The sequence below is a fragment of the Colletotrichum paranaense genome (genome assembly GCF_030867605.1).
Source record: "Colletotrichum paranaense strain IMI 384185 chromosome Unknown Scaffold_4.1, whole genome shotgun sequence".
NCBI lineage: Eukaryota > Fungi > Ascomycota > Sordariomycetes > Glomerellales > Glomerellaceae > Colletotrichum > Colletotrichum paranaense.
Genome location: NW_026848962.1, coordinates 2,598,371 through 2,622,500, shown reverse-complemented (window position 1 = coordinate 2,622,500; position 24,130 = coordinate 2,598,371). Strand labels below are relative to the sequence as shown.

The following is a 24,130-nucleotide window of genomic DNA, read 5'->3' as shown; positions in this document are numbered from 1 at the left end:
GTCTATGGGTTTCTCGCCTAGAAATCACTTTGCCGATCTTGCGAGCACAACCCTGATATTGATACAACCTGTCAATCAAGAAGAGAGGGGCAGTTGGGGGCTAGGGAAACAGCGGTGAACGATCGAGGGCCACGCGAGGGGCGCCGAGGAAGTGGATAGTTTCATTCGACTGTTGCAGGGTTATGCACGGCTTTCAACCCGGACTGAATGTCGGCCTCGATCGGAGGTCGGTGGAGCAAGCAGACAGTGGAGATGGTAGAACGTGGCTAGACCCGCTCCTTGATACGCCGAGACTCGTAGTCTCATCCACATACATGATATTCAGGGTCTTCCAGAAGGAAACTTGAGACGACGTTTTGTATATGAATAACTCAAACTTTGAGCACGGTTGGCTCGGTCCGGGGATTGCTCCCAAGACAGCAATCCCAACCGTCCAGCGAACTTTGAGCTCTGGCATTTATGCCTGACTACTGTCGAGCTTTGTGAGGGATGGGACACCGGACGAAGATGTTGATTTTGCCCGACTCCCTTTAGAAATTGAGTTTTGCTTTGTGATTAGTGACACGCCCCGTATTGTGTGGGAGCCGGGGTAGACACCGCGGGGAAGATAACTTAGGGGACTCATGTTTGGCAACCCGGACCTCGGTCTATCATGATAGCCGCTGTCATGGCGCCATCCCGTGATGTGGGATATTCGTGTTTTGAGCCTGGTCCGGACCACTGGGTCCCAGTGGACAAAGCGACTCGACAAGTGGTACGAGAATAATGCGAATCTGGGATTCTTCATCCTGAAATGACCGCGCGAAGGAAACTTTATTTAGAGTTCAACGCTAGGAATAAAGTTCATCACCTTCTATCTCAAGACATTCAGCGGAGACGCAGCTTAGACCAGAGTTACATCAATGGACAAGGCACCCTGCATTCCTCGGACTCCGCCTCACGACATGCAGATGGTGTCTATCGAGCTTTCAGATGGTTCAAATTGGAGATATTCTGCTCCAGAATGTGGTGATATCGTTCATCTAGTCCCAACTTACCGAAAACTTTCTGAGTTAAGACGCAGAACTCGACTCTCTCGACATGTTTGCGACGCTTCGAACCGAAGACCGAGATGGAGAGGTCGTATGCATTTCAAGTACACATCAACTACCGCAACCGGGTCAGAACACAAACCATTTTGCTTGTGACGGCTGCCGAGCAAAGAAGGTATAATCGATTGAACCTCATGAGAAACCGCGCTGACCTGCTCACTCAGTTGAAATGCACTGGACACAGATTTGGCTGTCAACGATGCCGAGACCGAAATCTAGCTTGCACATATTCGAATACTCTACCACAAAGGCGTCGCAAAGGTGGAAGGCCCCCAGCGCCGCACAAAAGCGCAACGCCTCGCGAGATCACGCCGTCTACGTCAGAAGAACCGCCGATGATGGCCCCTTCTGATTCACCCAAAGAGCGATTACAATCGGCGTATCCGGAGCAGTTGTCTGAACCCAAATGTGTGTCAAAGGGTGCTGCATCGGATCAAATCTTGTCACCGGAGCGAGCCGAGATTGACATGGACTCCCAGTCAACCAATTTGCTCATCCAAACCCCGACATTAGTTGGCTCGGGCCAATCACCAAGCACCCTGCTGGAGGAGGAGTCGTCTGGCACACCGCCTGACTTTGAGGATCTGGCCCTTCCAGATTACATGGAGTCAGACTTGCATGAGTTTGACATGGACGACTTACAATTACTCGATGCCGAGATAAACCTGTCTGAACAGGAAGCTGAAGGCCATGACTTAAGCAAAGCATTTGCATCCAGTACAACCCCATTCAACGTCCAAATCACACGGGAAACTAGCTTTGCTAGGAGCAGTTCGTCGTCAGGTGAGTTAAAGCTCTCCAGCTTTCAGCTACGCAACACTGCTCCTGAAAGCTTCAGCCATTGTCTAAATCAAATGATTGATGCTAAGCGGATGTAGATGATTCTCAATGGAATGCTATTCAGCGGTCCAAGAGCAATCACATAAGGGATGACACCTCTCATGATATCTCTCATGATTTCGTTGCCCCTAAACGGGCGCCGTCCAGTCTCTCATCGCACGGTATCAGCTCCACGGTGCCTTTCACCCCTCACCACCACCCAAACAGCTTTTCTTTAAATGCTCCAAGTCCGTTGCTTGTTAACCGTAGCCATGGCAGCCCAATCACTGGGCCGGGGTCACAGACGAGCGTCGCAGCCACAGCGCCTTGCCGCTGTGTTGGCGTAACGCTGAATTTGCTTGAAAAAATGCAGACGCAGAGCAAAGTAACAACCTTTTGTGTGGCGGAAACCTCCCTACATATGCTTAAAAAGTCGATATCCCAATGCCGATCTATAAGTCATTGCTCTTCGTGCCGGAATCGTTCTAGGGTAATGACATTCTCAATATTGCTAGCCGAGAAGATTATGGCTATATTAGAGGATATTGCATCTGTGTGGGAATGTGCTTCTCAAGCCTCAAATCTCGGAGATGACGGCAGAATTGAGGCATACGGACATGCACACCGTTGGATTCCTGTATTGCTGGGACAGTATCAGATTGATACTGTCCATGAACGTTGCGAGATTTTTGGTTTCTTGATTCTGCTGCAAGTACGGCAGCTTGGAGGCTTCTTGGAATCTTTGCGCAATTCAGTTGACAGACAGAGGTGGGCGCCACACCAGAATTCGCTACGGCCCATCTGTCTCCGTCTCGAGGAGCTACAAGAAGCTTTGAACGGGCATACATGAGACGTATCTACCTTCTATCTTGAGCAGCTTCTTCTACCTACATCTTCGAACAAGAAAGTGGAATCTTGAAATACACATCATGAGATGAATCGAATATTCTGAATCGAAAGCTAAACGAGTGCAAATTACACTTATGTGAACCAATCAACCTCTGCCCGCCTCGGGATTACAGACACCACTTTCTTTGGTTACCTCAGGGTTACGGACATATTTCGCCAAGCTTTTACAGAATCTCCCTTCTCCTGGCCTCGGTCTCAGCCGCTACCCGATGATCTATCCGAAGATGATCGGACCGTTTCTTCTTATAGAGACCTCTTCCCCGTAGATTAGCCGATAATCCTGGCAGCAGCCGAGAGAGCGAGTCATTCGACTTGAAGATCTGATTGGACTCCAAAACAATTGTGGATGTATTGGCTTCAAGACGGGTTCAAGGTTTCCGAGCCCGAAACCTTATTTCTGACTTCCCCGGTCCCAAATGCATTCGCAAAAGCTTAAACATACGAGCGTTACGCTTGATGAGCCACAACCGCCGGAGCACTGTAACAGGTCTAGCGTTCCATCAATGAGAAACACACCCTGAAATTGAATAGCTGTGTCAGCCTCAAGTTTGCTAAAATGGAACGTCGCCGAGAGGCCTAGATCTTGGCTATTCGCCAGAGTATCAGTACGCCCACGAGTCAACATTAATATGTATTGCGCACACGCTATAGAAGTTGTCCAGACGCTCGCTCTTCCTCCATCTTATGCACAGGCCGTAGCCACTTCTCACCTTATGACTAGGGCTGTTTCCAAGCGCTGCTGGGGTTCATGAGTGCGGCTTCCCCGGCTCAACTACCCTACAGCGCATCCACTTCAGTTACAACACATTCTGGGGTCAGCTACGCCGGAGCAACGGCTTATGCATGTCGCTTAAAGTAAAAGTTGGCTATGTGGCAGAAATTCTCCAGGGAACAGCCACGATAACTAAGAAGACATGGTTTGGTACACGTGGTCAAAAGGTTCCTCGCCATATCTGTCGCAGTACTGCGTACAGGAAGATAAATCGGACACACCCAACACGGAAAGGTTCCGATGGAGATTGTTCTGCCCCGTTGAAAATTTGGAATCCAGCCGTGACACAATGACTGCTGCCACTGTCTGATGTGGCGTGCATGCGACAGACTTGTTGTCGCAACGACTCGAGCACGGAGCTCCCTTACGCTGTCAAAAAACTCAGACCACTGGTCAGTGGGTGGACATCCAGATTCCAGGAAGTCACTCGAAGGCTAGTATATGATGAGAAATTGCTTGGGAACTTGGAGCTTGTTGTATCAGAAATATATCGGCTTTAGGTTGAGCCCTCCTTGAGTGAACTTGTAGTGGGCGACAGACTGGAAAAAAAGGAAAACGCGTTGAGAAGATTAGTCGGTTCCATCCAGTGCACATCCAAGCGGTTCATTGCCACGCTGGAACTATCTAAGTATTCGCTCTAGAGTCTCTTCTTGAACTCCACAGTCGCCCATGGGTCCGGTAGATATTGTGTTTCCGCTCGTACACTTTGCGGGCGTCCCTGTCCATGTGTAAATCGCATCTCGTAATTTTTCAACAGATGGGCCATTATGGCTTTGATCTCATGAGCCGCAAAGAAGCGTCCTGGACAAGCATGGCGCCCGTAGCCAAAACTCAAAGATGTCGGATTCGACGCGACATACTGGGCGCGACCGTCCATATCCGAGCGCTCTTCTCTCATCCTGGCGAAACGAAACGCATCAAAAGTTTCAGGGTCCGGATAAAGAGATTCATCCATTGTGATAGCTTGTGTTGGAATCCCAATGGTGGTATGAGCTGGAATTGTAAACCCGGAGGATAGTGTAAAAGGCCGGTGAACCACTCTCTCGAATGTGACTGCACACGTTGATGTATTAGGTGACCACTGTGAAAGGCCAAAACTCATCAGGGTGAACGTACTTAGAAGGAGAGGATTAAACCTTTGGCTCTCTTTCATGAAACTATCCATCTTCGCCATTTTCAAGAAGCCCGATTTTGTTATCAAATCATCGTTGCCAGTAAGGCTCTCGACTTCGTCCCGCAATGTTTCAATGATTTCAGGACGTTCGCATAGGTCGTAAATGAGCTGTGCAGGTGCAGCTGCACTCGTGTGTATCGCAGCAAAGCTTACCTTCAAGAGAATACTGGCCAGGAATGCCATGTCACGCTCTTCGCCTTTCGCCTGCTCGGCCATCCAATATAGAAGATCTTCAGCTTTATCTCCAGTGCGAAGGCGACTTTCGAGCAGTGGAATAGCTGCAGCTTCTGCAGCGGCGTAATGGCCGGCGATCTTGGTAATCTCCGGAATGAAACGAGCTGCAAATGGCTTTAGGACCTCGGGATATCTTTTCAGCTTCTGAGCGCCAATGAAGCCGTCAATGGCGAAGTCGATAGATGATTGTACCCATTCTCGATTGTGAGATAGAGTGGTGCCACCGAACATACAACTCGAGACTCTTGCCACAATCTGCGTCAATGTGTGGACGACAGGGACGGGCGTCCAATCTGTTCAGGTTAGCCGAGCAAAATCATTCGTCAAGGCCATGATTGCAAACCTTCACAAGCAGGAAATGTGTCATTGAATGCGTCAACTATTTCCTTCTGCACTGCCGGCATTACGTCGGCTACAAACGTGTTAGAAAAAACCATATCAACTCTAATGACTTGTGTAGAACCGCCTACCGAGATGATGATTCAATTGCGCCTTAACAACGCGAGGATGCAGGGTCGACCTACTCCCCATGGTGGTGTACTTACCCTCGAACATCTTTCCGGCATTAGTGAATGAATCAACTTGGTGGAAGGATGATTACCTCGATAAACGTAGCAACAAAGTCTACCTGGTCGATTGGGGCCGTCTTGAGCTCCTCTAAGTATTTCGAGGGAATCATCAGACGTTCTCCTAGTGGACTGGGGACGTAGAAGAAGTCGCCTTTCGCCTAAACACTGTGAGAATGACTCGGTAAAACTGTCTTTTAGGAGGTAACATACGCGCTTGTACCCTTCTTGAAGCATCTCCTTTGCATTTTGGCGAAACCGCTCTCGATTTGCCTTGATGCTGTGTTTAGCATTCCCACCAACGACTAGAACACCAGGAACGAGTTTTTGTTTGTCTGGCAAGAGTGCGCATAGCAAAACGATTAATCCTACGGTGAGGCCCAAAAAGGTCATTGCCAAGCCGTGGTTTCCATTGGTATAGTCGCGAGCATAATGCCAGAGTAGAAGACTATCGAGATCAAAGAACGATTTCATCGTGATGTGTTAACGGCTTCATGAAAATCTAAATCAAATCACCCGTATGGAGAACCGTAGCTGCTTGGGAATATCGGCTCATACGTCGCGGATACCGCCTGGCATAAAGCTCGGAGCCTGCGAGGTTTGAATCGTTGGGCTCGGGCTTTTCCCAAAGTATGCGAGTTCCGAGGTGCCGGCCGCCGCAACTCCCAACAGGGAAGGCAGCCGAAGCCCGAATGAGAGTGACTGAGATCTCAACAACACCATTAGCTAATACCGGGATAATTCTAGGCTTAAAGTATGGATATTTAACACTTGCGGCTCTAGTTGCCTGACATTCCTCCAAAACATCAATTTCTAAACCACCTTTTCACTATGGGAGAACCAATCCATGATATTCCGTTGGCGAGCTCAGCCCCAGTCTCTCTTAGCGTTTTACCTGAGGGGCACGATGCTTTCCAGCCCTACAAAGTCGAAAAGTTTGACGACGGTCTTCGATATGATACTCTCCAAGTTCACGGAGGACACCGACCGGACATAGAGACACATGCCCGAGCAGTCCCAATCTACAACAGCGTGGTGAGCTTCTATATCCGATTGTTTCCGATGATGGGCCGTGGTCAACTAACTCAAGTACTATCTCAGTCATTCATATTCACAGATAGTGAGCATGCCAAGAGGGTGTGTGCCACTCAAGAAGCAGGTTACTTCTACAGCAGAGTATCTAATGTAAGCCTTTCATGCCTGCTATCTTGGATATTGTCTCAATTTTACTGAAACTTATTCGCAGCCAACGGTTGCAGTTTTCGAAAAACGGGCCGCCGCTTTGGAAGGAGGCACTGCTGCTGTAGCCACAGCCTCAGGACAGGCAGCTATTTTCAACACCATCATCGGCCTAGCAGGAGCCGGTGATAATGTTGTGGCCTCAATCAACTTATATGGAGGCACCTACAGCCTTTTCAAGACACTGCTTCCGCGACTTGGTATCACTGTGAAGTGGGCCAAACAAGAGACCAGAGAAGAGTTTGCCAGACACATTGATGAAAATACCAAGCTCCTATTCGTCGAAAGTATTGGAAATCCTCGCTGCAGCATTCCCGATCTTCAGGGATTGGCAGATGTGGCACATGAAAACCACGTTCCATTTGTGGTAAGTAGCAAGAAATTTAGAACGAATGGCCAATCCCAAAATCTGACACAGTGAAAGGTCGACAACACATTCGGAGCCTGTGGCACATGGTGTCGCCCTATTGAATTTGGCGCCGACATCATCTTGCATTCCGCCACGAAATGGATGGGTGGTCATGGTACCACCGTCGGTGGAGTCATCATTGACTGTGGCACTTTCGACTGGGGAGCAGCGGGTCACCGGTTTCCTCGAATGATCAAGAAAGATGGTCCAATGAGCTTCTCATACTGGAAAGCCTTCGGCAATATCTCGTTTGCGATGGCGATGAGGATTGATATCTTGATGGAGGTTGGGTCAATACTGAGTCCAGCCTCAGCACAGCAGCTGCTCATCGGAATGGAGACACTGAGTCTACGCTGTGAGAGACACACCAAAAATACCATGGCTGTGGCTCAGTTCTTGGAATCACATCCAAGAATTGCGTGGGTTAACTACCCCGGTAAGTTAGCACGTTAAATTTGTCGGCACAAACTCATCATTTGCATGTCCTAACAAATCGGCTAGGCCTGGAAAAGAATCAGTATCACGGCAACGCCAAAAAGTACCTCAGAAATGGTTACGGAGGCGTCCTTTCATTTGGCCCCAAGGGAGGAGACGTCGCTAGCAAGATGCTTATGAATTTTGTCAAGGTTATATCCCATCAAACAAAGTGAGTAAAGATCGGCGTCTTTAAGGAACAGAAGATTTACTAAATTGTACGCATTAGTGTTGGAGACTCAAAGACTCTGGCCACCCACCCTTGGAATTCCACTCATGTCATCATGTCTGAGAAGGATAGAAGAGAGGCTGGAATCACCCCGGTGAGTATTACGCATTAAATCAACCGTTTATATTGCATTGACTGATCTGATCTCGCGCAGGCATTCATTCGATTCTCGGTTGGAACAGAGGATGTTCGAGATATTATCGAGGATCTTGACCAAGCCTTGGCACGGCTGCCGGATGACATTGTCCACGTCCATGATGAGCGATTGGAAGCTAAGCTGGCGGCTGCTAATAATGGTTCAACTTCCGCTGCATCCATGGACAGCGCCGATTTTATGGACGCAGATGTTTCCTTGTCCAAAGCCAACGTCCCGCTTGGACGTCAGACGGCAGTTGGAAACTGGTGAAAGAAAGTCATATTAGATAGGAAGGCATAAGGAGTTACCCGGCCTTACAAATTATACATATTTAGCCTGGAACTAGCATGATTAAGTTCATTTAGAGCCTTGTTCTTACTCTATCTCAGTGGCTCGTATGACAAAGGACCTATTACTTCTCCATTGTAGGTTCATCTAAACTTGGCCAAAAGTAGGGTCTATGCTATTGAAAAGGGAACATCGATATCGAAAAGAAAATACATGGCGTCTCTCAGTATGTCATATGCCTTATACCATTGTAATCTCACGGATGAAAATAGAAGCTGGCATGCACAACATCATATAAAGTTCGAATGTAGACTACAGCCTACAAAATTTTAGGTGAGGGAGGTGAAGTACGTAGATACTATAACAAATTAATCTGGAGTACCGAAACTGAAGTAGGACCCGACGTTGAATTGTAAAGAAAAACTTGATCGAACTCTTTTCTATTTTGAATTCATGTTCAATGTTGATCTAAACCGAATGGTATCTCGGTGTAATGCTGCTCCACGCCTCATTCCCACTCATTTGATACTCCAAGCCTTTTATAAACGCCTGCAAGTCTGAACCACAGCCCCCAGCACTGGAAATTCTACTAGTGGCCAGCTTACTATGAAGAAGCTCCCATTCGCGACACATTATCCACAAGATGCGCTTCGACGCCGAATAGTCCAGGCTAGTCTCCGAAGCCAAGACTGACACGGATGAACATAAGGCGGACCCTTCTTTATGGCCTATATGGGAAGCCTTCAACTCCTTTTCCCAGCTATAGATATCGTTGACAACAGAGATATGTTTTGAACAGTTAAGCTCAATATCTTCGACCGAACTCAGGTCTTCAGGGCTGAGATGTAGGCTCATGCTAAACCTCATGAGAGCAGATAGCAATCTAGACAATTGTGAATTCTTGAACAAAAGGGGAATAAAAGATATTCGAGTAGACTTACGCTTTACCAACGTCCTTTTCTCGATACTTCAAATAGTGCCCCAACTCCTTGATTTGTAGTCGCGTCTTGTCAGTTTGAGCGCGCATGAACGTAAATACTGGTTCAAGGATCTCATTGGCAAGGACTTCATCGCAAGTCCTCATATCATTCCACAGGTCATAAGTTATCCATTCGACTGGGACACTGCGATCTGGCAACGACTCTCCCTTGGAGAGTAGTATGAGTCTCTCGTTGTAAGAAGAGCCTGCTTCAAAAGACATGTCTTCCAGGAGGTCTATCATAGCACAGAGTTAGCAGATTTGGCCATGGAAGCATTTCAAGACATTCAATTGGTCTGTTGCTCAAGCTTGTGGAAGAACGTGACTCACCATCAATTAAGAACAAAAGCGTTAGAAGATAACAGGCGAAAGAAATCCTGTCGTTCAACGCGGTAGGATAGTAGAAGCAGGTGACTTGTGGGAAACCCGCAGCCACGAACTTCTTTCTGGATTTCGCATCTGCAAATGGCCAGTGATTGAGGAAAAACCCGTTCACTTCCGCCGAAACCTCTCGCTCTCGAGGGTGTATCTTGGCGGTAAAATGCGCCGCAGGTGGCGGCTCGCTAGGATTGTAAGACCTCTGACCAGATTTGGCTGGCTGGTCAAAAACTCTCAGCGACGTTGACTGAGCAGGTAGAATAAAAGACGCCAACGCATGCAGGGAAATCATTTTGACGCCGGTGGAAGGATCGCCAGTGGATGATGGATCTCGAACGAACTGAGAGGGGAGAATTGGTGACCGAAGACAAGTTAAATGCTACGTCTGAACCCTTTCCAGCGCGGTTGTCGTAGGTGCCGTACTTGAGATGAAAGTATTTGCCATTGATCTATGATCTTGTTCCCTTGCTTGGGCGTGTGGGTCATACACATTGACCACCAAAGGATAGATTGGGAAACTTTGCGAGGAGACCGCGACTCGGGCTCCATTCAAATCGGGCAATAAAGCGAGGCCGGCAACCGACAGAGAACCATTAACTCCACTATCCCGGGATGGAAGGGAATACTGCGCTCGGATTAAAGTTGTCTCAAGTCGTGCAAGTATGATGTTGATATCCAGTCAATTGTGAAAAATAAATTGGCCAATTAAGCAAGCAAAAGCACTATGAACAGTGACGAAGATGATGTCTCACGCGATGTTGTGTATCATGTTGCTGAGGCGGTTGGTTAGAGCCAAGGCACCATGATTCTTGCTGGACGCAGAAGTAGGAATGATTTTACGCATCATTACCTGTTCGTGGCTGACATCACGTCTCATGTCATGTTCACGGCAAAGGAACAATAGATTCATAGTTGCAATCAACTCACAGTAAATGTGAGATATGATGAATGACGGTTGATCCTCTCCACAGTTTGTTGGCCTTGAATTAGCCGAGTCCCCAATATGTTTTCAAATGTGGAATTTGAGAGCGTTTGGTGCCCCCAACTTGGAGATTTGAGAATTTCAGAGGCATGACTCAGAGCATCACATTGCTACTTTTCCAGGCCTGCCGCCAGAAACATGGAAGATTGACGAGTTGGGGAACTCGATCTAGACATACGTGCCCGGATAGGACTATGGAATATAGTTTTCTTTACAGACAATTTCTGAAATCTGTTGCAGCTTGCTGCAGCCTAGTCTCTTGCAAGTTTGCCGCACCAATCCATGTGTTACGACAATCTGCCAAAGGTTCCTCCAACTCGGTGTACCTCTCACCCAACGTAAGAATGACTCTGCCATTCCAGCGGCCACTCGTTTCTCTCCACTCGGCAGTATCTGATCCATATGCTTGAACCTTCTTGGCTTCCATGGCAACAGCGGAATACACCACTGCAAGCCCCACGAAATGTGCAGAGCTCACTGGCAAGCCAGCAGCCATTATCGGAGCAGCAAGCTTCGCCGGCAATAGTCCGGTGATAGTTGCGGCTGGCGCGACAGCATTGATCGTAATACCAGTGTCTCGCAAATTCGAGCGCATCGCACGCAGGTAATTAATCAGCTTATTCAATTAGTCTTGTATTCAGTCTCGGTCAGCTTCTACTTACTGCAGCCTTTGTCCCACTGTATACCGGGAGTGACTGTTCCGGGGAATAAGCAGTTGCGCTTGATGTCAGCACAATGCTTCCCTGTACGCCGTTTCTTTTCATGCTGTGCAGTGCAAGCTTTACGAAATTCAGAGTGCCTCGGAAGTTTACATCAACCACATCGTAATTTGGTTCGAGCAGATCGCCATTGTCGTTGTACGCATCGTTCAGATATGTTCCGTCTTCATCTACTCCCGCATTTGCAATGGCGATATGGACTCGTCCTATCTGAGAGAACGCATCGGAAAGCTCAAGCCAGCGTCTGATGTCGCATTTGCGAAATTGTACAGATAATGGCAGTGTCTCTGTGGGCTGGCAGACATCGAGAATCACTACGCCAGCTCCTCGAGATGCTAGGATCTTTGCAGTCGCCAATCCAATGCCAGACGAGCCACCTAAAGTGTTCATGGTAATTAGTAATGAGAACCAAGTGGAATGACTCAAAGTTATTTACCCGTGACAATTGCAGTCTGCCCTTGCAAACTTGGGATGTCCGTTTCTTTGATATTGAGTGTAGTCATTGCGAAGTTGTGGCGAAGGTGCTGCCAAATGTCGTCACAGCTGCAAGGTCGAGCGACAGAGTGGAGGTTTAACCTGAGCCTTCAATCAGGTCTTGGGCGTATGTGACTGAGAGGTGGAGTGTAGAGCTCTTACCTTATCGTAGGGAAGAGTGCATTCGCTCTGTCCCCGAGACGTGCCTTGAGGTTCGGTGCGGAGTATTGCCATTTTCGGCATTTCTAGTTTGTCTCGTAATCCTTCGTGTCACAAAAAGCGGGCCCACTCAATGTGGGCAGCATTAACCACATCCATATCTCGTGACACTTCGGTAGCGATTCAGCTCCTGTTCCATAGGTGACTCAAAAAATACTAGTAGAAACGCTTTTTTCCTTTCTTCGGTTGCTGTCGACAGCTCCCGTTGTTTTTGATGCCCCTGGCTTCTAACAATCTGATAATCTTGGTGTTCATATGATATTTCAGTATCTGTCCTTGCTCCAATTCACTGGTTTTTTTTTATTTTTTCCTAAGCAAGAGAAAATCAACTCCTGTTGATACTATTCAAAGCTAGAGGCACTCTCTATCTAGAAGCTAGAGGCAATCTCTATCTATGAGTACCTTAATTTAAACATACCTTACGTCAGGCAAGAATGAATGCAAGACATTGTGATATATATCTATCTCCATATGATGGTTCACTTGATAATTGTCAAAGCCCTCAAGCCATATTTATAAGCTACTTCATCTCATGATATGTATCAGGTATCGGATAATGGGGAATTCCCGTGTGCCTGCTTTCGTGATAAATCATTGTGCCTTGTTCAATCAGAAACACAGCTTTAAATGCTTGCGAAGTACCTTATTGCAAACTTTGTTTCCAGCATGAGCTAGAGAATAACTACGAACATGGCTTATATCATAGCATACAAGTAGTCACGACATGTTAACGAAACAACCACCAAATGGCAGGATGTCACCGCCAATTGAAGCAGGCGGCAACCTATGGCAAGAAACTCAAGCTGAGAGGGCTTCTGCTTCTGCAATTATTTGGCATACTGAAAAAAGACGGATCAAGCAAAATGGGAAGAAAAGGAAAGCAATAATCCCAAGGATTTTGGCCTTCCGCTGTCGCCTGCAACTTTGAATTGAAGTCCACGGATCGCGTTAATGAGGTAGGGTTGTCTGAGTACTCTTTCGATATACAATAATCACACCGGTTCTTGATGCCCTAAATCATGCCATTCTTGTCGATCGAACGCAGGACAGAGTAGTCACTCCATCTGATCCCCAACTATACCATGATAGTTTCACTCTCCTTATCCACCTCCGGATCCCAATAGCCAACATATCCTTCTCTTCCAGTCAAGTAAGTCCCCTTGGCTTGCTCCTCGGCTGTTGCACGAAACACGGCATGTTTCTTGTTCGTCCAGTCGAGGCCCTTCCAAGTAACACCTTCCGAGTCAACGAACTCTGCATCCATTTCAGGTCGCAAGAGGTAAACAATAGAATACTTGTGACGCGTGACTTCGTCCTTATGGGGAATTATGCGGTGCAAGCTCGACTCCAAAACTCCCCCAGAAATGAAGCGAAGCGCATCGCCAACGTTCACAACTGCATGCCCGGGCTTGGGCGCAATGTAGTACCACTGATCCTCATTTGGCTTTAGCACCTGGAGACCACCAACCTCGGTGAAGACGATTGAGAGACTTCCAGCATCAGTATGAGCAATCTGGCCCACTTTGTCAGGTTCAACGTCTGCGAGGGTGTACTTGAGAAGACCTAAGGCTGTTGGGCAAACGGCGTTTTTACGGTGATATTGCTGATAAGCAAGCTCTTCATTCAAACCCAAAGCGGCAGAAAGTCGAGACAGTAAGAGAATGCTGATTTCCCGGAAGTTTGCTGTAGCACCTTTCAACACGTCGAGCTGTGTTGCGATCACACTAGGTCCTGGAAAAGTCGAAGGATCGCTGACCTTCGAGATTGGATGTTCGAAAAGCTTCTCAAGTCAGGTTTTGCTTATATGAATTGGAGTACGAGACGTTGGAATTTGAACGGAGCCTCACCATAAGCCCTTCGAACCCGTCCTTCTTTCCTTCGACTGGCCCGTTGCCATGCCCTGCTGGTTTGTATCTATTGCAGCAGAAGGCAACCCATCGTCAGATTGAGAAATGCAGTGCACTAGTAGGAGATCGAACTGACCCCATGACTAAGTGCTCATCATGATCCCGGTCCACAAGCCACGCCATCTTTTCATCTTGAGGTAGATCATAGAAGCTTATGGCTAGGTCATACATGGATTGTACATTTCCCATGACCTGGCCAGAAGCAACCTCCCGACAGTCAAGATAGAAAAACCCGAGATCGGTACATGCTTTCAGCAAATGCTCACGGCACACCTCATCTCCATCGATGAGTTGCTGGAGGGAGATGACGCGCAAAGGAGCATTCTCCTCAGCAACCCTGTCAGGCAGCGACTCGGGATTCGGCATATTGAAATAAAGAGGTACTGTGAATCGCAAACTAACTGAACAGACTGAAAGCCAGACGAATGAGACAGAAGACGGACACAACGTCGGAAATGAATCACGAGGCTAAAGTAAAAAGCACAATGCTCATGGGTGGCTTTCGGCGGGTTACTACTTCGGGCGAATCCCGACTGTCGAATGCTCGGGCCACCATTTGTCAAGACCTCAGGCCCTTAGTAGTGTGGGTGAATTTTATGGGGCATCAATAAGTTATGAGACCAAAGGTGCAATATCTGGCAGAACATCGGTACAGGTATTGGGCTTTGCGAGAGCGGAATTAGGACAGCTGGTGTGATTTTTGATGCACCATCTGTGGCACCAACAAATTTGATATATTCACACACTTACTAAATAACTTTTGCTAGCATAAAATACAACGACTGACTCTCATTAGCGAGGAGAGCCTTGGCGGATAACTTACCTCTCCAATGTTTGGGGAATATTACTCGTTGTAATGTGACTCGATGCATCAGCCGCTCGAAAGTTCTAGCACACATGGATGGACGTTGGGATTTTGCGACTCATCTGTGCTGACCGACGAAGGCCCTCGTTGCTCTGATTGCCAGGTTGACGGAAGCGAAATAGGCCAAATGAGGCGGGAACTTCAAGAGCGATGGAACAGAACGGGAATTTACTTATTTAGACTTTACTCATGTCTTCCTCATGGAAAGTAAGCACCCTAACCTCGATACTCTGTCTTGGGTCTTTGTCAACCATTTCCGCATCCGTAAATGCGGCATGTGGGACCCTGCGAGCGCGCCCATCCGCCTTCCAGTCATAACACTTGATAAGCATCACCTCTTCTGGTGTTTGAAAGCTTTTATAGTACCAGCGATGCCTGCTGTTGGGAAGAATCGTACATGGTTCGCCTACCCAGTCCGGGTAAATGAGCTTGACCGGCAAGATGTCTGTGTCCAACACGGAATGAGAGTCACAAACCGCGAGAGGATCTTTGTAGATTGTCTTGATTGGTCGCCAAACATTGATAACCTGGAATCGTGATTGCAATAGTCGAGGCGCTTCTTCGCCCAAGTGACGTTTAACTTGGTTCATAGCCCCCCACTCTGACTGGTCGATGTGAGCTCTTTTCACTGGTCGGCGTTCATCATCAGAGTGCACGGCTGAGGGATTCGGTCTCCGAATGGTGTGGTCGAAAATGTGCAACCGTGAGGCGCCAGTGCTAGGTATGGATTAAGGATGTTCCCGATTACGACGGCCTAAAGGAATACTTACATTTGCGATAGAAGCTTTTCGATCTCGGGGTAATAAACGTCTTTTATTTCTTGATCACTCGCAAAATCCACTAACTGACTAGCGTGGCGACAGAACTGAAAGCCATGGCTGTCGAGAGTGAAGCTGCTTTCGTTCCCAGTGATATCGTGAATAACAGTGGCAAAGTCGACTGATGGCTGGGTGAATGTGCTTCGTTTTCCCGCAATGCTTGGTGCATGCTCACTTCCATCGCCGGGATCTCGATAGTAATTGATGGTGGTTTCCACATTGCGTGGACTGGCCAGTCTGGTCATGGCAGGAATGTTCAAGGTGTAGAGAAATTCTGAAATGTCGGGTGACCGTACTTGATTCTACCGGAACAGCCAAACTTTATCTGAATACTTAGGCATGGAGTTGGGGGTGGCACGAGAAAATAAAGTTCCTCGCAGAAAAAAAAAAGAAAAGAAAAAGGGGGGACAAGAAATACGCCCTCGTATCCAGCAAGTCCCAAAAGGGGAAAAGGCCGAACTCCGCGTGCGTAAAAGCCATTAAACATCTGAACAATACAATACGTAAGGCCCACCCATTTGCGAATATCAAGGCTCTTGGGATTCAACAATAAACAAAACAAAACTCAGCATCGAGGAATTTGGAGAACAGTGAACCATCTACAATAAAATTAACGTAATAGGATTCTAGCATCTCGATTGTGTATCGTTCTGCGTCTTGGGCTTATTCGGCGATCTGCAGACTTGATTTGGCTCGCCCAGTTAGCTACAATTGAAACTCCAGAGTTCATTTAAGTTATGAATGAACAGTTTCGTAAAGATCGTGGGTCAAGGACTTCTAGACATTCGTCCTTTGTATAGCCGATGCTGAATACATACTAATTCAAAGACTCTGAGACGTTGAGAACCTGGAACACAGTGTCCGAAGCGTTATGGCAACGAAAAAGAGTCAGTAGGAAACATAATATTCATTTGAGTGTCGCAATTAGGATGGCTTTGCAGACCGAAAGCGAATTATAGTCGTATCTATGTGCAGCCACGTGAAGGATTCGGGATCGGTGCATAATTGTGCTCTTCATGCTGCAACCCGAGGAAGTCACGAATCAGTCGGAACTAGGCTAGTAGAGATAATGGCTACAATCCTCCAGCAAGATGAGATCGCATCGGCCGCAGAGATTTTGGCTCACGCAGGAGCTGTCAAGCCCATCAATGCGCTCCAAGCTCTACAAAGTGACAGAAAGAAGTCCCACTCGGAACAGAATGTCGAGACAATAATCATGGCGGGCCAGGTATCCAGGCTCCGTTGGTTGATTGATCTTCGCTGAGATAATATTATAGGAATGCCATATGACTCCCTTGCTACAGCAGTGCTCGACTTCCATCTGCATACGCTGCGATTTCTCCTTGATCAAGGGCTGAACATCGAAGCAACCAGCCAATTCGGGACACCAATACGTGCTGCAAGTTCAAAGAGGCACGAAAAGATTGTCGAAACGTTGTTAAGCTATGGTGCAAACATTGTGAGTACAAGAGAGTTGAAGCAGCTGCAAGGAATGGCCATCTCTCAACATTGCAAGTTTTGGCGAAGGTAGCGGAAAAGGGGTCACATGTCGGGTATGATTCCGACGTCGATCTCGCGCTAAAAGCCGGGACTGCACATGGTCACTTGGCTATTGTCGAGCTTTTCTTTGGATCTTGTTCTGAGTCCAAGCGACAGTATTATCGATACGGCTTGCGAGGCCGGGCACGGGCATATTGTGGAAGGGTTTGATGATCCTAAGGTAATGATCACTTCTCAGACATTCCAACATACAAACGGTCATTAGACCTGAGTGAGAAGGAGGGCTCACATCTACTGAGATTGCTACTAGCCTCTGAAAAATAGACAATTTGCATCTTTCTCAGTTCCAATCTTTTTCCGTCAAGTGAAAATTAACCGCAAGTGAAAACAAGGTAGACAAAACTTGAGAAAGCTATCAACGTACCAAACCGAGGTAACTTACCAAGCCTGAGCTCATGTTAGGCTTGGAAATGGTTACTGTCTACGTTCCAGAGTGGCGCTATATTTCATCTCTTAACTTGGTCTCCTTTTGTTTGATCAACGGTCATCTGTACAACTGCACAGATGACTTTCAGGACATCAATATGACAACATGCTGGAGTCAAGCATCACAAGCTACTTCATCATTGACAAGTCACGTATGTTTGAATGACAGGAAGCTTTGAATCTGAAACTGAGCCAAACCATCAATCTTCCATCTAGTGAGGCGAACGGCAAGCTTTGCAAAATAGAGAATGTAGGCGCTTGCCCCTGAGAACAGTTGACCATAAGAAGAAACGCATCGTCCTAACATGGCCGACTTGACTGAGTCTGACGATCACTGTTCGCACGGATTTTGATTGAGGTAGAACAAGAAGATACTTAGATGAAATTGATTACACTCTTCTCTCATGCGTTGGCCAGCCTTCGCGTCAACATTCTGACCTAAGCTTTGGCATGAAGACCAAAGATCATTGTACCGTACGCCTAGGTCTGTGGGTATCGTTGCACTCAAGATATCAGCAGACCCATAGTTCTTAAAGTGCCCGTAATTACTTTGGATAGCTTGGAAAACGCGTGCACCGAAATAAGCGAATCCATTCTCTACTTCTTCTGAATACTTATGTCCGTGTATGGTCTACCATCTTGTGCCTTGCAATCAGACTGGAAGCATACTTTTGAGTATGACTCGGTTGAAGCCATGAACCCAGCATGCGTGCAAACGTTTGATTGATAATTGCTCAAAAAATAGTTGATGTAGGCTTCGCCTGACACGCCTACCAATTCGACTAATATCACAAGATTCCTTGGCCAAGCCAAGCCCCAAATCGTCTTGCCAGACGCCCGCAATGAAAGCTGATCTCGTAACGTGTTGAGATAAGGCTAGAATTCCCCCTATGGCCGGTAGTATGCTGAAACCATCGTCGAGGGCCGTAAGACAAAGCTCTCGACTATATTCGAAATCCACCTTAGTATCACATCATTGGACCCTGGCAGTGTTGTCGGGCGCAATGGCAAAGGGAATAACATCCCTGCTGGACACCGGGCACATGCAGATTATCGGGGCCCCACACCTCCATCCAGAACGAGTCCAATGTAGTTTAGCGTTCGGGTCAAAGCTCACTTCCCTGCAGACATCAGCCTTATGGGCCTAGAGGAAGTCTATGGTAAGTTCTTTGGACCCATGACTAAGGCACGGGCCTAAGCTTTGCGGAATGGACACAGGCCTGGCCACGAAAATTGTTTGACCTTATTCGCTTGACAGTTTTCCTCTGTATGGCGGCAATTGGACGTCGAAGCTGCTGATGCGGATTGCTCCTTGATCAAATGTACGTTGCGATAGATGAACGCTGTCAGTCAAGATTCTTGTGGCTTATTACGATGCGAATATGGTACTGAACGAAGGAGATAGTATGTAATGTTTAGAGACATTCCATGTGACGTGCGGCTATCATGTCTTGCAGAACTACATTACTTTTCGGCCAATGACCGGGATGAAACCGAGCCTATCTAGAAAATTATAGTTTGCCCGGGATCACATTACTTGGCATAGTTCCCGTTGCCAATCCTGCGACAGATTACGATGAACTTGTATGCTTCTGGCGCCTTGAATTAAGGTAGATGACCTCAAATCAATACAGGATCCGATACCGAACGGCAAGATACAAATCTACATAATAGCTACCTGTCAATACTGGTAGCTTATGGCCTCCCCCACATGTGACAAGATCCATTATAGAGGAAGTCTATTTATAGTGTTCCAGTTCACATGCCACTGCACGGACGATAGCATACTGTGCAGATTAGGAAACCCCTCTTCGATTAACCCACCCTTACCTTGTGCCAGGACCCTTGAGGGTCGGGGTATTTCGGCCTGATCGGCCCGTCTCGATCAAGTCTCGCGGCTCGCCCAATGGCCCTATCCACATCAGCGGGTCTAAAATGAATCGGAAACTGTCGTTCCTAGTCAACCTTACGACTATATATACTTTAACAAGTTAGCGCAAACACGGCCCGCAGGAGGGCTCATCCGCTGCACCGGTTATCGGGAGAATATCATCCCCATGTACCTAATCGCACGGCAACTGCATTCCAGACTCTTATGTCTAACTTTAATAGCCGCTCCTATCGCTGTATGATCTGCTGACAGTGCCGGGGACCCCGGAAACACAGATCTGACAGTTTGAGCATGCCTTGGCAGGACAATAATTCATCCAGATACATGAATTTCCTCGCCAAGACCCGGAACTAGGCCTGGTCGAGAATCTCATGTAGGAAGCTCTGGTCCTTCTGAATTCTGCCTCCTTTGAGAGTTCATCTTTCGTCGCAGCCAAGACTCATAGTCACGAGGCACTATACAGAGTAGTGCATAGGGCAGAAGAATCGGTCTTGCCGTGTTGTTACGTCTTGAGATGTTGAAGGGACAACATGCGAGTGATCTCGTACTGGCCATTGGACCATACGAAAGACACTAGAATGAGGTGGACTTGGAAAGTATAAAGGATCAAGTTATTCTCCCGTCCAAAGATGCATACTTCTCTCCTCATCACGATCATTTTACACTACAATACCATTCAGCTCATTCCTTCAAACATTCATTACCTACACTCATTCAAAACCAACCCTCATTTTACCAACACCAACAACACCACCAACACCACCAACACCAACACTATCAAGATGCACGCCTCTGCCATCCTCGTCACTCTCCTTGCCGCCACTAGCATGGCTGCCCCTAGCCCCGCCATTGCCAACCACGAGGGGGCGGGCGCCGGTCAGTTCATCGCCCGCCAGGACCCTAAGCTCAAGCAGGCTCAAGACAGACTCACGGGAGCTCGCAATGCTGCCATGGAGGCCATCGAGAATGGCGGTGGCAAAGGCCGCAAGCTCGGAGAGATGAACTGTGGCACTCTCTGCAGCCAATGCCAGACTGGCGCCGTCACGTCTGCTGTAGGAAAGATTGCAATCTGCGGTACCGCTGCGCTGGGTCTTGCTGTCGTTAGCGGCCCTATCGGGATCTTCCTCGACGTTGTCGGATTTGCCGGCTGCGAGGCCGAGGCTATCGGAGAGCTGAACAAGTCTGAGGCCGAGTGCCAGACCATCGTCGGCTAAGGGACATGGAGAGGTCGGTCACAGGAAGCTCGCTATCTTATGTAACAGTAGATTGTACACGGTTCGAATTTGTTTTGCTTTTTGTTTATAGAAATTGGGATCCCATTTGTGTTTTACTTTTCGGTGGTCTACCTATGTGAATGCGTGATTGTCTTCCTCCCATGAACGGCCGGGCTGTAGTTCCATCATTTGCGTCGTGTGCATTGCTTGAGATGGAGCGGTGTTAGAGAGTACGTGTAATGCCAAACTAATGTTTAAGCAACATCTCGGGTTGAGTAGAGAGAATACGGAAGGTAAGACGCTACCCAGCAATTTCTCGACGCGTGCATCAATATAACCTGAGTAACAACTAGTCTTGTGAAGGTTTGTGCATCTTTGCACTCACCTATAGTAACAGAGCCGCAATTCTATCAATAATATTCCCTTTTACCGTTCTACCTAGTTTATCTTCGAGCTATTTGGCCATATACTCCCCATCAGGCCTCTCATATTATTCTTTATCCAGTCTTCTACTTCATCCAGAATATTGAGCATCCATTTTCCTAGCTTCTCGCACTCGTCATCCAGTTTACTAGTATAAAAAGCCAAAGACTCAATATTATCCGTAGTCTCGACTTGACGATTTACAGCATGCGTAGTTGGTTTGAGAATAGAAAAAGCAGATCAGATATCCTATCCCGCAAATATTTTCGCTCTGTACACTGGTCATTCAGACTCGTCCCCCTGAGAAGTATGACCTGCACCAAAGAACAGGATTCAGCTTCATTGGGCGCAAGCGGGGTTTACTTTTCTGAAATGTGTTTAAGTTCCCAAGTTCTAGTTCTTTCTGTATTTTGGAAACTAAAGGATGCCGTCGACGGGATTGGGCTTTAGGCCTTTTGGGTGTCTATAACCTAGCTAGAGATATAGGTAGAGCTGGCCGTTTCAGAGGTGGCTCGGTTATTGGTCTACAGCATCTGACAACACTCCGAGGGCAGTCCATCTACGGTGATGATTTCACCTGTGTATAACGCTATGCAACAACCAAGGCAAAATAGTGACTCCAGTGTGTCGCCGCGACGGTGCAGTACGGGCGAAGTAGATAATGGTGTCTCATGTAATCTTTCATCCCAGCTACCTTAGAAGTAGACATTGCTTACACTATCAACGATTCCATCCCGCAGAGTCCTCCATCCCTCCTGACCTGCCCATTTCTTCAACAAGCTAAGGCCTTCACTCTGGTCAATCGACACAGCAAGATGGAAAGTCTCTAGATAGTCTTCTATGAAGGCGTGGTCTGGCCGCGTCTCTCTTAAAATAGCCAAAAACTCGTTCCAATGAGCGCTGTTGCCCCAAGCCTGCACACGGGCTTTCTGAACAGCCGGGTCAAGCATGGCTGCCACGTGGAGCAATGCAACGTCCTTGACATCTACATAATAGGCTGTTGCCTGTCAATAATTTCCTTGATCCGTGTCAATATGCTCCATGTTACTCACCGGCAGGGTAGGGATCCAGGAGGCTCCTTTTATTGTTCCAAATGTGGTTGAGCCAGTTGGACTTTGCCTCAGCATGCTTTCTGTGCAAAGGCTCCCCTAACACACCAGACGGATTGATCGAGTTGACGTTGTAATGAGGCTGTTTTTCGCTGACAAAATTCCAGACAGCTTTCTCAGCAGTGACCTTGCTTGCCGCGTATGTGGACATGCTGCGAGAAGCCTCGTAGGGAGGTGGCGCCCACGCAGCTTCGACGGCGGCTTCGTTCCAGGTATGTTGTGTAACATGCGTCGTATCCCGAGCCCGCGGCAAAATGAGGGCCACAAAAGAGCTGGTATACACAACCTCCTTGACGGATGGCTCTTCGGCGGCTGCCTTCAGCACCGATAATGCTCCATCAACAGTTCCAGGAATGACCTTCCTCGGGTCGGGGTCGAGACTGGTAATAGTTGCCAGGTGAATGATTCCAGAAACTCCTTTCACAGCTTCGTCGAAAGCACCTTTCGCGCCTAAGTCAGGGACTTCAACGAGTTCAAATTCGCCTCGATCAACATGTGACTTGAAGAGCTGATCAATAAGCCACGATGCCTGGACTAGGTTCCGAACCGAACCGCGGACTTTGTAATTGCGCTTCAAGAGTTGACGGGCTACATGGCAGGCGATAAAGCCTGTAGCGCCGGTAATGAGCACCCAGGAGCCGGCGGGGATGGTTGTGTCCTTGGTCGATTGATGCATATTGAGAGGTTGGATTGACTGTTCCGGCTGGACGCAGCGGATAGAAGGCAGTTAGATGCCACATAAAGACAGTCTGAAAAGAAAAAAAGTTCTTTAAATGGACATAACTACTCGCGCAAGAAAATAATGACACCATCGGGGAATTGAAACGGTACAATACCGAAGCTAACCTCCAAGAAAGCAAAGAACCCGACATTCGGCCCTACAGGTATATGAGCCCAAGTGCCTTCCTGAAGCGATTATTCTTCGCGCTGAAAGCTAGGGGGACAATTTATCCTAGTAGCCGTTTTTAGCAAATCCAGGATCTGATTTTTATGTATCGTTCGTCCTCGCATGCTTCCCTGAGGCCGAAGGCGGGCCTCACTTTTTCGCCCGAGCCCGTTATAAAATGTTCGCTGTTCAGTACGGAGTTTAGAGTCCTAGATCCGGTAGTGGATCTTTCCACTAATTTGGCACGCTATGTGCTATGAGGCTCGCACAAATTACGTAGTGGATCATTACGCAGACCGTACATTCTGTGACGGATGGCAGCCGTACTGCCAGAAGCTGGAACTGTACCGTTGAGCGATGTATTCAAAAGAGAGCCCCTAACTTGTGTGGGGCTATTCCGAGTAAGGTACATATGTAGTTCCGTCACGTAGCAACTTGTGTACCATAGCCGAAGCTATAGGAAAAGGTTGTGCTTGACGAAAGGTCGTGTTTGTTGTCACTGTCTTTGGCCTAATTCCTCCATAACCTTGGAGATAATGACAAATAGGTTCTTTGCTTGGTATGTATGGTGCTTTTTTGCTTAGATTTCAGACATTGAATTTGAGGTCTCTTGCTGTCCGAGTCCAGATTTATGGGCAACGTTAAACTACTCAGAGTGCTTGGCTGAAGTTGGGATATATTACCAGCAGTGTTGACAGGTCTACTGTTGACGGAATTTGGCTATCCAAAATGCCTTCCGAAAGCCGCTTCCACCCTTGACGGCATTTTGGCTGCTGCTGACGTGGCTAATGGTGTTTAAGACCGCAATGCATCGCCGCTAGTGAGGCCGATCTCATCTGGTTCCCTTTCGATCACCCACTCAAGTCTTCACCTGAGCCGTAGCTTCTTTCACAGCAGGAGTGTCGACTTTAAACCGTAACCAAAATGGTTATGGCATGCT

General features: G+C 47.7%; 10 protein-coding genes across 10 annotated transcripts; 3 read left to right on the top strand and 7 right to left on the bottom strand.

Annotated features, from left to right (window-relative positions):
• Positions 1-1,080: 1,080 nt before the first annotated feature.
• On the top strand, positions 1,081-2,783 carry CPAR01_05877 (uncharacterized protein; the record flags this gene model as incomplete). Its single annotated transcript, XM_060490153.1, has 4 exons — positions 1,081-1,206; positions 1,256-1,874; positions 1,970-2,622; positions 2,679-2,783. The coding sequence occupies 4 exons, from the start codon at positions 1,081-1,083 to the stop codon at positions 2,781-2,783; spliced, it is 1,503 nt and encodes a 500-aa protein (XP_060351619.1).
• A 1,445-nt stretch (positions 2,784-4,228) lies between these two features.
• CPAR01_05876 (cytochrome P450) lies at positions 4,229-6,039 on the bottom strand (the record flags this gene model as incomplete). Its single annotated transcript, XM_060490152.1, has 7 exons — positions 4,229-4,644; positions 4,708-4,873; positions 4,919-5,292; positions 5,343-5,411; positions 5,524-5,554; positions 5,601-5,726; positions 5,779-6,039. 7 exons carry the CDS (start codon positions 6,037-6,039, stop codon positions 4,229-4,231), a joined length of 1,443 nt encoding a protein of 480 aa, XP_060351618.1.
• Positions 6,040-6,396: 357 nt separating this feature from the next.
• CPAR01_05875 (O-acetylhomoserine (thiol)-lyase) lies at positions 6,397-8,322 on the top strand (the record flags this gene model as incomplete). The annotated part of the gene is made up of 6 exons (XM_060490151.1): positions 6,397-6,750; positions 6,812-7,171; positions 7,229-7,649; positions 7,715-7,859; positions 7,917-8,010; positions 8,071-8,322. 6 exons carry the CDS (start codon positions 6,397-6,399, stop codon positions 8,320-8,322), a joined length of 1,626 nt encoding a protein of 541 aa, XP_060351617.1.
• A 486-nt stretch (positions 8,323-8,808) lies between these two features.
• On the bottom strand, positions 8,809-9,207 carry CPAR01_05874 (aristolochene synthase; the record flags this gene model as incomplete). Its single annotated transcript, XM_060490150.1, has 1 exon — positions 8,809-9,207. One exon carries the CDS (start codon positions 9,205-9,207, stop codon positions 8,809-8,811), a length of 399 nt encoding a protein of 132 aa, XP_060351616.1.
• Positions 9,208-9,277: 70 nt separating this feature from the next.
• On the bottom strand, positions 9,278-9,989 carry CPAR01_05873 (aristolochene synthase; the record flags this gene model as incomplete). Its single annotated transcript, XM_060490149.1, has 2 exons — positions 9,278-9,555; positions 9,650-9,989. 2 exons carry the CDS (start codon positions 9,987-9,989, stop codon positions 9,278-9,280), a joined length of 618 nt encoding a protein of 205 aa, XP_060351615.1.
• A 901-nt stretch (positions 9,990-10,890) lies between these two features.
• On the bottom strand, positions 10,891-12,106 carry CPAR01_05872 (uncharacterized protein; the record flags this gene model as incomplete). The annotated part of the gene is made up of 4 exons (XM_060490148.1): positions 10,891-11,295; positions 11,342-11,775; positions 11,835-11,922; positions 12,035-12,106. The coding sequence occupies 4 exons, from the start codon at positions 12,104-12,106 to the stop codon at positions 10,891-10,893; spliced, it is 999 nt and encodes a 332-aa protein (XP_060351614.1).
• A 1,060-nt stretch (positions 12,107-13,166) lies between these two features.
• Positions 13,167-14,364, bottom strand: CPAR01_05871 (gibberellin 20-oxidase; the record flags this gene model as incomplete). The annotated part of the gene is made up of 3 exons (XM_060490147.1): positions 13,167-13,871; positions 13,939-14,005; positions 14,075-14,364. 3 exons carry the CDS (start codon positions 14,362-14,364, stop codon positions 13,167-13,169), a joined length of 1,062 nt encoding a protein of 353 aa, XP_060351613.1.
• Positions 14,365-15,039: 675 nt separating this feature from the next.
• CPAR01_05870 (uncharacterized protein) lies at positions 15,040-15,926 on the bottom strand (the record flags this gene model as incomplete). The annotated part of the gene is made up of 2 exons (XM_060490146.1): positions 15,040-15,580; positions 15,634-15,926. 2 exons carry the CDS (start codon positions 15,924-15,926, stop codon positions 15,040-15,042), a joined length of 834 nt encoding a protein of 277 aa, XP_060351612.1.
• A 4,261-nt stretch (positions 15,927-20,187) lies between these two features.
• Positions 20,188-20,772, top strand: CPAR01_05869 (uncharacterized protein; the record flags this gene model as incomplete). Its single annotated transcript, XM_060490145.1, has 1 exon — positions 20,188-20,772. The coding sequence occupies one exon, from the start codon at positions 20,188-20,190 to the stop codon at positions 20,770-20,772; it is 585 nt and encodes a 194-aa protein (XP_060351611.1).
• Positions 20,773-21,890: 1,118 nt separating this feature from the next.
• On the bottom strand, positions 21,891-22,980 carry CPAR01_05868 (uncharacterized protein; the record flags this gene model as incomplete). Its single annotated transcript, XM_060490144.1, has 2 exons — positions 21,891-22,192; positions 22,248-22,980. The coding sequence occupies 2 exons, from the start codon at positions 22,978-22,980 to the stop codon at positions 21,891-21,893; spliced, it is 1,035 nt and encodes a 344-aa protein (XP_060351610.1).
• Between the last annotated feature and the right edge of the window lie 1,150 nt (positions 22,981-24,130).